Raw genomic sequence first — 15,091 nt, 5'->3', positions numbered from 1 at the left:
ATCTGCTGTGTGCCAGCTTAGGCCTTGGGTCTTGGGATAGAGCTGTGGCCCCAGGCCCTCGAGAGCCTGGCCTTCTGGTGTAGACATCCCAGTGCGTGCGGTGAGGCCCTGACAGGTTGGCACGGGGCGCTAGGGAACCCAGAGAGGGCGCCTTACTTAGCTGGATACCGTGAAAGGGCTTCCCAGAGGAGAAGATGCCAAAGTCAAGTCTAGAAGGACAAATCAAAGCTGCTTAGACAAATGGAGTTCCCAGAGGAAGGGCCTTCCAAGCGAAAGCACCAGCATCTGCCGAGGCCTGGAGCTAAAAGGAAACCCACGCTTGTCCAGGCAGGCCGTGCCTTCCCCCTCCCCTCCCCGACACCCAGCCAGTTCTCCAGCCGCCGTTAGAAGGAATCTGACAAGCTCATCCACATCCCTGGTAAATGGCTGGTGAGGGAATAAGTTGGCCCCACCTGAGTGCAGTTTACATTTTTCACCAGAGAAGCATTTAGTCAAAGGTAAACTCTCAGGCTTACGGATGGGTGAGTCAAGTTAGCAAAGTTTGGTTTGGGCGCCTGCCTTCTTTCTTCCCCCTCCTGGTGGAGCCTCCATACTTTTTGTTTAAAGCTCCAAATAGACACTCTGTTTCCCAGCCTCTCTGCCCCCTCACCACGCATTCTCAGAAAATCACTGATAAGCACATTGTTAAGAGCAGAGTGTATGTCAGAGAGCTTCACAGGGTCACCGCTGTCAGAAGCATTTGCTTTATTAGGCTTCAAGCAAATGATACGGAGCTCTAACATGGAATGTCAACTGGAGGTAGATTTGAGCACCAGGGAACCTTCCTGCTTCCTTCTGGACCCTCGTTGTGCAGGCGGCAACCTGCGCTGCTGCACCATAAAGCCAGCCCCCAAGGCGTGCCTTGTCAGGGTACGTGTTTCCCCCGGGAGGAGGTGAGTTTTTGTACTACATTCACACTTGCCAGCCGTGTCAGACCAACAGCATCTACAAGGCAACAGCAGCAAGGTGAAGGACAGACACGGGCCTGGGAGGGCCAGGACACTAACCAGCCCTTTCCGGCCTCACCCCTGGCCCCTCCAAGGCGGGCAGGGGCCAGGCCAGCGGCAGGAGGGCTGTGTGTCTGAGAGGCTGGTGCCTGGAGCCCATGTCTTGCACCCCGCCCCCAGGCGCGGGCACTGATGCCAACGTGTTCATCATCATCTTCGGGGAGAATGGGGACAGCGGCACGCTGCCTCTGAAGCAGTCGGCCAACTGGAACAAGTTCGAGCGGAACAGCACAGACACGTTCAGCTTCCCGGACATGCTGAGCCTGGGCCACCTCTGCAAGCTGCGGGTCTGGCACGACAACAAAGGTAACTGCTCAAGGTCAGGGTCTAGGGGGCCAGGCCTCAGCTCTCCACCCCGAGCCCTTCCCAGCAGCCCAGAGAGCATGTCCACCCCAGGGTGGCAGGCAGCGAAAAACAATTGACTGCCTCTATCAATTAGGGAGCCTGAGTTTCTGGGCAAATTTTAGAGATGAAGTTTAGTGCCTCCTGCTTTCTCCTTAGGTGGTTAGTGATTCTTTTTTGTGTAATGTCAGGGCATTCATTCTACTCAGTTCAGGCATAAAAACTAGGAAAAAGAGGGATGTACCACCAAAGTCATTTTGCATGCATTTCCTATAAAGAACTATACTTATTTATTTATAATAGTAAACCTAAAATTAGTTGAATTCGCTTATAAACTATGAAATAGGGTACAAGCCAAGTGAGAAATGTATTTTTAACTTTAAAAGATCTAAGGGAATATTTTGTCACATCTGGAACTGGTGAAGTTCATGTTCTCAGCATTTCTTTGCTTATCCTTTTGCTGTGTTCAGCCCACTCTGACCATTTTTTCCTGGCTTTGGGCCTTTAAATTCTAGTTTATGTAACCAGAGTTGTTAAACACTGAATTTCACCTCCTTGCTACATACCGCTTTGCCGATTCATCCTTCTATAACTCATCTCTCTCGTCTTCCACTGAAACTAGCCTTGGCAATGCTGTCTGCACGGTTTTCTCCAGCCCTTTCTGAGTGTACTCGCTGCGTGGCCCAGAGCACTCGTGGGTGCTATACCTGCCCTTAGCTTTTCCAAATCCTGCCTGAAGGCCCATGTGCTGTGCTGTGCTGACTGTGGAGACACAACTTGGCATTTTGCAACCTCTCTTCCTAACAGAACCAGGCTGCTGTGCTTTAACATGAATTTAAGAGTTCAACTCCCCCCACCCCACCCCTGTAACATAGAGTAAGCTTTGATTTGGCACATGTAAAATAACCAGTCTTCAAAGCATTAAAATAACAATACGCAGCCCCCACCGTTTTCAAATCTCAGGGTATCCATTCAGTCATTCATTCAGAGTGCTAACTCCATGCCTGGGACTTGGTGAGGTTTTGAACATACAAGCATTTGATGCTTAACAACAGCTTTGTGAATTACTGCAGCAAAACCACTTCATTACCCTCCCTTTCCTTTAACTGAGAAACATTCAGGCCAGTGAAACTGAATGTCTTTTTCAAGACACACAGCTAGAAAGGGACAGAGCCAGCCGGCACATGGAGGTCTACTGCCAGCACCAGGCCTGCTCTGCTGCACCGCTGCCGGCCCATTCTCACCCTCTCTGCAGCCGCAGTGTCCGGAAGGGTCAATAGAGAAAATGCAGAGCTGAGGGGCAGCCTCTGCCGTCTCTTCTGCTATGCCTCCCCCATGCATCTATTATCAGGATGGACGGTGAAGGGAGCAGTCATTCAGAAAAGGGTACAGTGGAAGGGGGCTCTTCTACCTCATGTGTCCACTCAATGTCTTTATGTGCCTGTGGAAAGAAATGTGTTTACGAAACATTCTCAAAGTGTTCATAACGAATGTCTCTTCTTTACTGCATGCCACCACCTTACCTCTTTGGCTCCCAACAGACTCTGGCAAGCCATCATTACTCTTGAGGGCAGTGTCCATGCTTTGTTCATCTTTACCTTTCTGGAACTGCAAAAAAAAACACACAAAAAACAAAAAAGCAATGTCTGGAGTATAGTAGGGACCTGGTAACTATTAGCTTGCTTGAGGTACCTTCCTTCCTGGCCTCCACCCCTGGGAGAGAGCTGCAAAATACAGGGCCTTCAATCCTGTTCTACCATAGCCTCTACCCCGGAAGCAGCAGAGAACCAAAGGGACTAGAACCCTGTATTAGCCGGCCAAAGGGGTGCTGATGCAAAATACCAAAAATTGGTTGGTTTTATTTGGGGTAGGAGCTTACAGATACCAGGCCATAAAGCATAAGTTACTTCCCTCACCAAAGTCTATTTGGAGCAAGATGGCTGCCGACATCTGTGAGGGTTCAGGCTTCCTGGGTTCCTACGTTCCTGGGGCTTGCTTTTCTCTGGATTCAAGGTTCCTTTCTTTCTGGGCTTTGCTTCTCTTTCTTTTGCTTGCTGACTTCCCGGGGCTCCAGCTTAAGTCTTCAGCATCAAACTCCAACATCAAAAGCCCTCAACTCTGTTCTTCACCATGCCTTTTGTCTGTGAGTCCCTGGTGGGTGGGGTCTCAACGCCCTAATCATAACTCAATCATGCCCAGGTACAGATCAGATTACAAGCATAATCCAATATTTCTTTTTGGAATTCATCAATTATATCAAACTGCTACAAACCCCAAGAAGGAAGAAACATTATTTCTAACTGACCTGCACCCTCCCCTCCAAGTCCAACCACACTGTGAGGCCAGAGGGGAAGGGATTCCCTGGCCACCTCCCAGGCCAGAAAACTGGGCAGGGTAGGATTTCATGTAGACTGTGATGACCCCCTTTTCCAAGAAGGGCAGATAATGCCAGGGCCCTTTCCAATATGGCTGTGCACCCGCAGAGCACTGAGGATGCCCAGGTTAAAACTACACTGTTCTGGAGAAATCATCCACCTGGCCTTCTCTAGACACCCCCTAGACCTTGCCAGGTGGTCTGGATTACAGGCACCTGCCATGCCCAAGATCAGAGCTCATTTCTGTCTCCTGCCTACAAGGGCCACTATTTCTAACCCCATCTTGTCCAGCTCTGAACCCCACCTGCCTAGACCCTGGAGACCCTTCTGGTTCTTTGTTCCTTGACTATATTTTCTTATTGGCTGCTCCACCTTCAGGGTCTGCCTTCGCTTTACATCCCAGTTTGTTTCTCATGATTGACATTCTGAAGTCCTCTTGGGCATTCCTGCCTCCATGCCATAGCTTTCCTTTCAAATTATCTAGGAAAGGAAAGGCTCATATTGTTGTAAAAAAAAAAAAAAAAAGGTCCAGGGAAGCAGATGTGGCTCAGACGACTGGGTTCCTGCCTACCACATGGAAGGTCACTGGTTCAGATCCCAGTGCCTCCTAAAGAAGACAGTGAGCTGGCATGATGGGCAGGTACAGCAAGCTGATGCAAGAAGTTGATGTAACAAGAGAGGAACAAACATAATGAGAGACACAACAAAGCAGGGAAAGATGGTGGCTCAAGTGATTAGGTACCTCCCTCCTACACCAGTGGTCTCAGGTTCAGCTACTAGTGCCTCCTAAAGAAACAAAGAAGACAAACAGACACAGCAAGTGAAAAACAACAAGAGGGTGGAAAGAAATAAACAAAATAAATCTTAAAAAAAAAAAAAAGTCCAGAAAGTCATGGAGTTCCAGGAGTCAGGGTCAATGTTTGTCCTCAGTGACTCCTGCATTTCACCTTTCTTGTTTCTTTCTCCTGCAGGACATCTCCTCTCCTCAGATGGCATGGCAGTCCAGGTCCTCTCCTACTGCAGCCATAACAACCCCCACAGTTTTTATATTGATATCATTCAAAAATATCTATGGAGCACATACTGTCAGGCACAGTGTTCAGTGCTGGGACAGAGTATTGGTAGAAGACAAGGTCCCTGTCATCTTGGAAATGACCTTCTAGCAAAAAGTACACTTCCTGAATGGATAATTAGTTTAAATAATAATAAATCTCTAAATCTCTGCACAGGGTCCTAGTCTGAGGGACAAGAGATGAGCTCTCTGAGGAGGGGGTATTCAAGCTACGACCTGAGGAATGAGTAGAAGCAGGCATTAGGAGAAGGACAGTGTTTGGTAAAACTGGAGCAGCACATGGGAGACAGAGTGAAAAACAAATATAAAATCTCTGAAATAGAAGAAATCTTGATACATGACAGAAACTAAGAACATAGCCAGAATAACTGCAAACTAGGAAATGGGTTGAGGATTAGAAAGTAGACAGGCTGAAAAGTAGACAGGAACAGGCCATATCGAGGATTGGGTCTTTTTTTAAACTCTTTCTTTTAATTTTTTTTTCTTTATTAGAGAAGTTGTGAGTTTATAGAAAAATCACGCATAAAATACAGGATTCTATCTATCACCCTGTTATTAACGCAGTGCATTGGTGTGGAACATTTGTTGTAATTGATGAAAGCACATTTTTACAATTCTACTTTTAACTATAGTCCCTGGTTTAATTTAGGGTTTACTGATTGTGTAGTATAATTCCATGGAGTAAAAAAAAATTCTGCTACCATATATACAATCTAACATTTTACCTTTTGATCAAATTCAGATATAAAATCCAGTGCTGTTAATTACATTCACAATGTTGTGCTACCAAGGGATTGGGTCTTTATTCTATCTGTACTCAGAAACCTTCAAAAATCTCAGAAACAGGAGTCACCAGAGATTATTGCAATGTCTGTGAGGGATGAGGTCAGAGGGCTAAGAGGTCGGTGGCAGAGGACAATGTTTGCACTCTGGTGGTAGTGGTGTGGATGGAGAAAAGTAGATCTGAGAAATATTTCAGGTAAAGGACTGCAAGTTTTGACTGAGAAGTCGCCTGAGTTTTCTAACTTGAGCAAGAACGGCGAGGATGCTGGGGGCGGGGGCATTTCTTCATCTTGCTATGTTTAATTTGCAGGCCTGGGAAACATCCAAGGGGTTATACAAGCAATAGTGAGGTCTGGAGCTCAGGGGGAAAACTGATTGGGAGATATTGGTCTGAATATTGATTGAATATTGTTGGTGCACTGAAAGTATTGAATCTCTGACAGTGCATGAAAGAGTCTGTGGAGAAAATGCCACTTGAAAAAATCATGGGTTCCTAGGGTAGATTTCAGAGAGTACCAGCATTTGAGGAAGAGAAGGAATTACCACCACAATTTCTACTTCCAAACTGGAATGTGTATGGGAAGGCGGACCCCATCTAAGGAACACTGTAATGCTGAGGATTACTCACAGCCATGAAATTCCAAGATGTGATGTGTTGGTTTCTGACTCCATAGTTTCCTGGACACAAACTTAATAGAGTGAAACAAGCTATTTTCTAGTAGGAAAGCAATTAAAATATTGAAAATGTTTACTTCTCCCTAGAAAATTCCCAAAATCTGTTGATGAGAAATTTTGTTTTATAGCCAAGTATTAAATCCCTGTAACAAGAAAAAGAGGGGGATATGAACAATATTCTGCCATTGATGGATTCGTGTTTATCAGGGAAAAAATGCTCTGCAATGCCTCCAAAGTACAAAAAAAAAGTGTCAAGGAACCTTTCCCACCTAGCCTCACCCTCTCTGCTCCCTTTTGTAATGTGAAATTGCCTTTTTATTCCTGACTGCCTCAATCCATCCAGAGAATAGCATTGTGTACTTGGGTCTGCAGCAATGAGAACTCTGTGAGATTAACTTTTTCCACCCAAAAGGTTTTCTCTTTTCTTTCCTAGCTCCCAGAATGTTGAGGCCGGCCTTTGTTTAAATTTCACCTTGCATTAAATGACTTACATCTTTTGACCAAGCTAACAGTCTTCCATAAATACACAGCCAAGAGATGACTATGTACCTAGAATTCCCTTCCCTTGCTAAATTCTTATGCATTCTTCAAAGTCCAGATTAGCTATCACCTTCCTCCTGAAGCTCCCTGATTACTTCAAATATACAGCTCTCCTCTGTGCTCCTAAACTGCTCTGTTCATACTTATATTTGCTGCACTCACCATGCTGAATTGTAGTTATCAATTACAATGAGCTGACTTTGAGTCTCTCAAGGGTAGAGACCTTGTTTTATTCACATTTGTATCCCCAATGCCTTGCATTTTGTAGGTATTTAATGATTATGTGAATGAGTGAATGAATTTATATAGAACATTAGCTTGTAGTATTGTCTGGATCCTGAATGGATGGTTCCAGAATGCAATCCTTTCTAGGTTTCCATGCAGATTTCTTTCTCCCCTTTACATGTTTGGGAGGTCTCCAGGTGTGGCACATTGTATCAGACACTAAAATTTTGTAATTCTCCAAAGGTAGGGAAGGTCCTTCTGGGGAATAGTAAAGACTTTTCTAGAACCCCAATTCAGTAACCTCTCTGTAGCAAAGAGTCTGCCTTAGGATTTACTATTAGATGAAAAAAATATTCAAGGCCACTGGACCAAAATAAAACATACTAAATAAGACTGCAGTCCCAACAGAGAACACAGTGTCAGAGGGATTAACTGTATCAGCCTAAAGCAGAGCAAGGCCAAATGGTTCAGGGCTATAATTTTCCAAGCAGTATCAAGTAGGGAACTGCTTGGCAAACTCATTGCTCTAACTATTCCAACTGTGGTTTCCACAGCTCTGTCGTCAGTTCAGTGGTAACCTGAGCTCAGAATCAATTATTCCCCATGCTGGACTTGTTATTTAATCATAGATATTGGAACTCTGTCTTGTGACTTAGCTCCCATGATGCACCCTGCCATGATTTAATCTCCCTATTTATGAATAACAAACTGATATGTCCTCACTGAAAGTTTTTCCTATTGTCATGCCTTACTTTAAACCTCTCTCTGAACAGTCATCATGTTTGTGACTACATGCTTTCTCTATGTCTCCTTTACTTGACCCTCATCTCCACGAGTACCATCGTCTTGTTCACTGCTCTTTCTTTAATGCCTTTCACATTGCCTGTAGGATAACACAGATATATTTTAATAGAATTTAATTATACTGCTGTTCTGTCTCTGAGTCCATTCTCTGTCTTCTTGTGCTTCAGTTGTAGGCTTGATTTTTCATAGAACCCAGTTTTCTTCAGTTTTTCCTTGTGCCTTAGTGCTTTCAAAAATTGAATCCTAGCCATGAAACTCAGGTCCATGACTAGGTTCTCCAGGACCAGCTGCCCCACTTCCCAGAAACCGATTGTACACACACCTGAACTTTTGTTGCTGTTTTCTGGCTGCATTTTTCTGCTCTTCAAAAATCCAACAACTGATTCCTTCAATTTCATCCTTGTCAAAAGCCTGAACGATAGAGAAGTTCAGCACCACGGACAGCTGCAAGTGTGCTGCTTGTAGCTGTAACTCTGGTTTAGGCTCTGGGCTTTCCAAAAAGTTTGAATCCCCATCCCCCAGAGCCTAAGGCTCTCTGATTACCTTGGGCCTATAATGGTTCTTGAACTTAAAGAAATCCTGAGTCATTGGCATGATCCTCTGCCCGTTTTAGGCAGAGAAGTGGGTCTCCTCAGTTACGACCAGACTTTGGATCTGAAAGTGGGGCCATATCATTGGCAGGTCTTGAGGTTTAGCAAGGAAAGGAAGATTTCTCTATCCTCCCTATGAAAACTTTTAAATATGCACAGAAGTGAAGGAAATAATATCACGAACTTCCACATGTCCATCACCCAGAATCAACAATTACACGATTTGTCACACTGACTTTACCCTTTCTTTCTTAATTTCTTTTTGTTTGCTAGAGGATATTATAATATCAAATCCTAAGCACCATGTCATTTCATCCCAAACATATTTAATATGTTTCTCTTTATAAAGTGGGCATTTTCATGCAAAATCACACCATTATCACACCTAAAATTAATAAAGATTCTTTTTATATCATCCAATTTCCAGTCCATATGCAAATTTCCGCAATACTATAAAAATTTCTATGTACTTCTAATATGTTTAAATCAGATGCAAACAAGTTCCATTTAGTTGAATTTAGCTGTTACAGCTCTTCAGTCTCCTTTAATCGAGAGCAGTCCCTACTCCCTTTATTTCCTCATGCCATTGAATTTTTAAGGAAATTCCACATTCCCGAATGTCTGTTTGCTTCCTCATGGTGTCACTGTGTCTTTATCCTCCATATTGCTATTATAACTGATAGCTCTAACAAGACTACTTTATAAGTGATATAAGGACTATTTTATAGTGGGATTTGTGCATTTCATATTACATCACGACAGGACCACACAATGTCTGGTTATTTTGTCTTACTAATGCTAATATCACAACATGATTACAAGGCTGTCAGCCTGATTGCCCCATTGTAAATTTCCCTCATAACTCTTCATCTAATGGTTTCATTTACTGTTGATCAATTAGGGGTTATAAATGGTGATTTTGTAGTTCTACCATTTCTTATCCACTAATTAGCTAGAATTCTTCTGTAAAAAAATTGTCTTTCGGGCTATTTGATTACTGTGAAATATGGTACACAGAGGAAAATCAAGTTAAATGATTATTTCTTCCTCTTGATTCCCAATTACCCACATATCTTTTAAAATACTGAACAAATTATAATGCAGAGTGTTTATTTTCTAATTCATCTTGCTCTTCTTATTTCCTCTGAAATGCAAAGCTGATGAAGTAGGAAGTTTTTTTTACTACAAAATGAATTGCATGTTTTCTTTGGACCAATATAGATTCAGAGATCTGTAAAGGACCTCAGAAATCATTTATATTAACCTCCACATTGTACAGATGAGGAAACTGAGGCCTGGAGAAATTATAATGTATTTAGTTTGGTGGATATACTGAGACGGGAGCCCAGATCTGACAAATCCCATAATGTCACCCTGGATAACATGTTGGATGATGTACATGTGACAGTGTTTGTAGAAAGATAATAGATACGTTTTTTTAATTCTTTTGTAGTTAAGATTCTGTGATAGTTTCACATCTCACTTTAAACTACTTATTGACCTTGTTTAAGAAATCTGGGTTACCTAGGTAGACCCTCAGTCTGCCAAAAGTTATTTTTAAGGAAGAAGTTGCTTGGTAAAGAGAATTTTCTTTCTACCTAAGCAGAAATTTCAAGGGTTTGCTTTGGAAAAAAAATTTTTTTTAACTTGTATTAGAACATAAAAATAATGTATCAATTCTGTATTTTTTTAGCACTAAGTCCATATTCTTGTGATACAATCAAGAGGTCATAAGACATAGTTTCCACTTGCTAAAACCTAACTGGAGAAGTCAGGTCTACTGACTTTAAGAAAAGTTAGGGCATTACCATCACCTCAACTGTCCCTGAGCTATCTCTGCTCAAGGCCAAGTGAATGGACAGACAGTGACTACTCTGGGACTGGGGTTTTGGAGGGCCTCATGGAGGAGATGGGAAACGGGTTTTCCAGAGAATAGATGGGCATATAGGGCAGGGGAATAGTTTAGAGTCATGATGAAGAAAAGGAATGCCAAAGAGATGTCAAATAAATCTATTTGCTTGGGATGGAGGTTTTGCATAGGGGAGGGCCTTTCTTTATAGAAATAAGAGATAAGGTGAGTAAAGTCAGACTGCAGAAGGACCTAAATATCTTAATATAGGATTGTGTCCTTTTATTCCAGTGGATGTAGAAAGCCACTGGAAATTGTAAGCAGTAGATGCCATGGGGTATCTAGAAACTGGTCACACTCACATTCAGTTTGCCAACTCTTGGCTGAAAAGATTGGGCCCCGTATGGGTTCAGTTTCTGAACCTTTTTCCCTAAAGTAAACTTTGAAACACTTGGGATTAAATAATCAGTTCTACTATGAGAGGACTTTGCTCCCAGATGGGGCTTTGAATTCTTTTTCTTCTCTATTTCTAAATCTTCACCAACATAGTACCTCTCTTCCTTGTTCTTCCCCATTCAATAATCATGCACCCTCATGCATTCAGTAACCTTCTATGGAATCATGTGCAAGCACTGTTCTAGGTACTAGGGTATGGTGAGACAAGACTCCTGCTCTCATAGGGCTTGTAATTTAGTGAGTTGGAGAAGACAGACAATATACAAGAAAACAAGCACAAATACCACCAAGATTATTTCAGATTGTAAAGATGGCATATCGTAATATGATGGCAAGTAATTTGGGATGAGGGAGCTCCTAGTTAACAAAATCCTCCCCAAAGACATTTGACCTGACACCTGTAAGATGTGGTCATTTAGACCCTGGGAAATTGTATTCCAAGTAGTCAAAATAGTAAATGCAATGCCGCCAAGCAAGACTGGATTTTATATATCAATATACAGAGAGAAGTCTAGTGTAGGTGTGATGGAGTGAAGTTGTGAGTAGTATGAGATGAAATCAGAGAAGTAGGAAGGGGCCAGGTTATTTCAACCCTTATAGTTTGTATTTTATTCAGAGAGTGATGGAAAGACATTGAAGAGTTTTACATGGTGGAGTGGCAAAATCTGATTTATGATTTTAAAAGATCACTATTAAGAATGTAGCAGCATTGTGTACAGGAATAAGAGACTGGAAAACAACAATTATCCATGAACAAGGACAAGGTAAATTTATGGCATGTGTATATAATGGAATAGATTGCAACTATGAAAAAGATTGAGGCAGATATTTATTTTCTGTTTTGGATTGTGGAAAGGTAAGCTGTCAAACAGTATAGTGTGTTTGCTATCTCTTTGTAAAAATTACAGCAGAATTCTAAAAGGGAGACTACAGAAAGAAATGGGTTCTCTAATGGTCCACCTCGGGTGGTTCCCTGTTGGACCTCTGTGCTCAGGTAGGTTCCCCGCCATCTCACTAGGTGGCATCTAACTCTCACTGCCTGCACAGGCAGCCACAGTGGAACTCTAAGCCTACCTCCATCGCTGCTGTCTTCCCCAGCAAAAGCCAGCCACATGACATCAGTCTCCCAGAGCTGGCTGTTTCCAGTTGCACGTGTGAAAGATTTCTTGGTGGCAGAGAGTTGGTTAAGAGCCAATATTCCCCAAACAAGGCAATTAACTCAGTTGTGCACAAAGGTGAAGATGAAGCTTCTTTCATCTCAAAGGGGTTGAGTGAGCCTGCTATTCACCATGGAAGGAGTTTCCTTGCAGAATTCTTACTTGAAAAGAAAAATGGAGATGGGAGTGAGACAAAGCCATCCTGTCAGAGGACAGGGGAAAGGGGGAAGTACTGGGACGGGAAGCAGCCCTGCTGTAGAGCACCGGGGCATCCCGAGCCAGGCATGCTTCTTCCTAGGCTTTCTTCGCCCATACACTGGGGAAACGGGAATAGCTGTGGGCAAAGTTAAACCTACCCCAGAATCCACCCTTACCCTCAGCTCACTGCTCTCCTCTGTCATGACCCTACCTGGAGCTCAGGAAGTATAATTCTGGACCGAAACCCATCTGGGATGTAGAGCAAGGAACAGTTCTTTCCAAACACAGGAATTATCTTGTGATGCTCCATGTCTCCAACTGATGATGTCTTCCTCCAAACACTTACACACACAATCACACACTCAAAATTACCCCTGGTTTCCTATTGCCATGTGGCAGAAGAGCCATCCTCCTGGGGCTTAAGAACTGTTTCTGGCCCTCATACAGTATTCCAGTGGTTCTCAGAGTGTGTCCCCAGGACCAACAGCAGCAGCACCACCTGCGGACTGGTTAGGGTGAAAATTCTCAGATCCCATCACAAGCTACTGCATCACAAGCTCTAGGACTGGGGCCCAGGAATCTACATTCTGGGTGGTTGGGAAGCAGACCCAGCTTTGGCGTCACATGGAATCACCCAGGCAGCTTTAGAGACACTGATGCTGGGTCCTGCTCCAAGGATCTGTCGTCATTAATCTGGGTTGAGGCCTGGAGGGAGGGATCAAGCAATCTTTCTCTCTCTCCCCTCCTCCCTCTCTACCTCTCTGTCTCCTCTCCTCCTCCCTCCTCTCTCTCCATCTCTCTCTCTGTCTCTCTCTCTACAACACACACACAAACACACACACATAGGGTACGGCAAAGGGACAAAGAATCTCTTCCACTGGCACCGGCTCAACCTTCAGCAGGACTATTTCTCTTCTCTTCTCTTCCTCTGCCCTCCTCTTCATATCCTCTCCCTTTCTATGCTGCTGCCCTCTGGAAGACTTCTAAGGCTCTTCCATCGGTCTTATTGGCATCATTTCCAGATTGAATACATAGAACTTTGTCAGGCAGCTTAATCAGTGTCACGACACCATCAGGGACCATCTCAGGAAGCAGACCATTTGCAAACCTACAGGTGGGACTGGCCCTAATGCAGAAATGTGAAAAGATTCATTGAGCTAAAATAAAAAGTTCACTGATAAAGTAATTCACCACTCTTTAACTCAACAAACATGTTTTCAAATTCAATTTAATCATTTAAGCACTCGCTGTTTTCCACTTCAGTAAAGATCTATGCTTTAAAAAAAATTGGAGCACTTTTTAAACCAAGAATGAAGCTATCCTGGGCCATCGACAGGCACCTCCTTCTCCTGAGCCCTAACATCTCCCCTGGAGCCTGTGCCTGGAAGTGTGTCCCTTTGTGCTTAGAAGACCCTGGAAACCAGTGGCAGCATCGACAGTCACTGCTTTGGGAATGTCTCCTCCTAGAGAAAGGCTTTTTGGTAGGGAGTGGGGCTGCCACCCACCCCACCCCACCCCCCGCCCATAGCCCAAGGACAGGTGGCATAAGAGGAGAGGTAGGTGAGTAGAGCAATCTATGTATTTCTCGAGGAATTGCCTGGTGGAAATATCATGAGCAGTGAATAGCCTCACCACGGCTGCCAGACCACTGGGATTGCCCTTGCCTGGGGTTCTTTGATCATCAGAGTTTTCAAGGAACTCTGCATGAAGGGTACAGAGTAACCAAACCAAAACGTGGTGCAAATAACATGCAACTGACACATCAGTTAATACCTGATAGCTATGATACAATGGGAACCGTTCTGAGGGAAGTCCTGCAGGTAGCAGCAGTATGCCCAATATTAGGTCAAGACTTACCAAGTTTAACAACAGGCCTTACAGAAACAGCAGCTTCTGATTCCAGCTATGACTATTGAACAGATCAGCCAATGTCTCCAAAGTCATTACATATTCATTCATGCATTCATTCATTCATCCATTCATTACTCACTGAGCAACAACTACATGTCAGTTGCTATCCTAGACATTAGAAAAACAAAAAAGAATAAGACCCAGTCCCTGCCCTCAAAAGCTCTGGGGAGGAGAAGCACGTAATCGGTGACAATACAGTGAGGTCAGGGCCAGGCAAGGCCGGTGCAGGGCACTGTGGGAGCGTAAGGAGGACCCTGGTATGGGCCCAGTGGAGGTCAAGGGGCCGTTAGGGAAGGCTGCTCAGAAGACATGAAGCTGGAGCTGGTTCTGGAAGGGAAATGGGTGTGAGCGAGGCGAATGCTGGTGTCAGGGAGTGGCAGGAGTCATCCTTCAGCCCCGTGGACTCCAGAAACCCCGTCATGGGTCTGATGAAAGCTGAGGGCCCTCTCTCTGTAGAACATCCATATACACAGAGAGGATAATTTCACAGGGCCTGCGGGCTACTCAAATCCCGTACCTGGGTCCTCTAAAGATTCACGGGCCCCAAGTTAAGGATTTTGTGAAAACAATTCTATCCTCTGGACTGCAGGAGCCGTCAGAGACCATCTAACCCAACCCCCCTCATTTCATTGACGAGGAGACCAAGGCCCAGAGAAGAGGGAACTTGCCCAGGACCACAGGGCCAGTGAGCTGCAGCGGGTGGAAGTCTGAAAGGCGTGTGTTCAGCTCTCAGGCCCCACAATATCTTTCCCACAGGGATATTTCCTGGCTGGCACCTGAGCTACGTCGATGTGAAGGACAATTCCCGCGATGAGACCTTCCGCTTCCAGTGTGACCGCTGGTTCTCCAAGAGTGAAGGTGACAGGCAGATAGTCCGCGACTTTGCCTGTGCCAACAATGAAATCCGCGATGAGCTGGAGGAGACCAGTACGTGGGGAGACCTTTGGGCCAGGCCTGGCTTGTGATGCCTGAGCTGAAACTTCAGAGTTCAAGGAGAGTTGACTGGTGCAGAGCGGGGAGGCGGGTAGAAAGTGCAGGGTGATGTTGGAATAACTTAAAGAGGAGACT

General features: G+C 44.3%; 1 protein-coding gene across 1 annotated transcript in view; it reads left to right on the top strand.

Moving 5' to 3' along the window:
• Window positions 1-15,091, top strand: part of LOXHD1 (lipoxygenase homology PLAT domains 1) — a 190,250-nt gene that overhangs the window by 159,751 nt on the left and 15,408 nt on the right. Inside the window, exons 37-38 of the mRNA XM_058277619.2 lie at window positions 1,167-1,352; window positions 14,780-14,950. Of these exons, the coding sequence (XP_058133602.1) occupies window positions 1,167-1,352; window positions 14,780-14,950 (357 nt within the window). The remainder of the gene's footprint in view (window positions 1-1,166; window positions 1,353-14,779; window positions 14,951-15,091) is intronic.

Source organism: Dasypus novemcinctus, chromosome 16 (genome assembly GCF_030445035.2).
Source record: "Dasypus novemcinctus isolate mDasNov1 chromosome 16, mDasNov1.1.hap2, whole genome shotgun sequence".
Taxonomy (NCBI): domain Eukaryota; kingdom Metazoa; phylum Chordata; class Mammalia; order Cingulata; family Dasypodidae; genus Dasypus; species Dasypus novemcinctus.
This window is presented reverse-complemented; position numbering and strand designations above follow the sequence as displayed.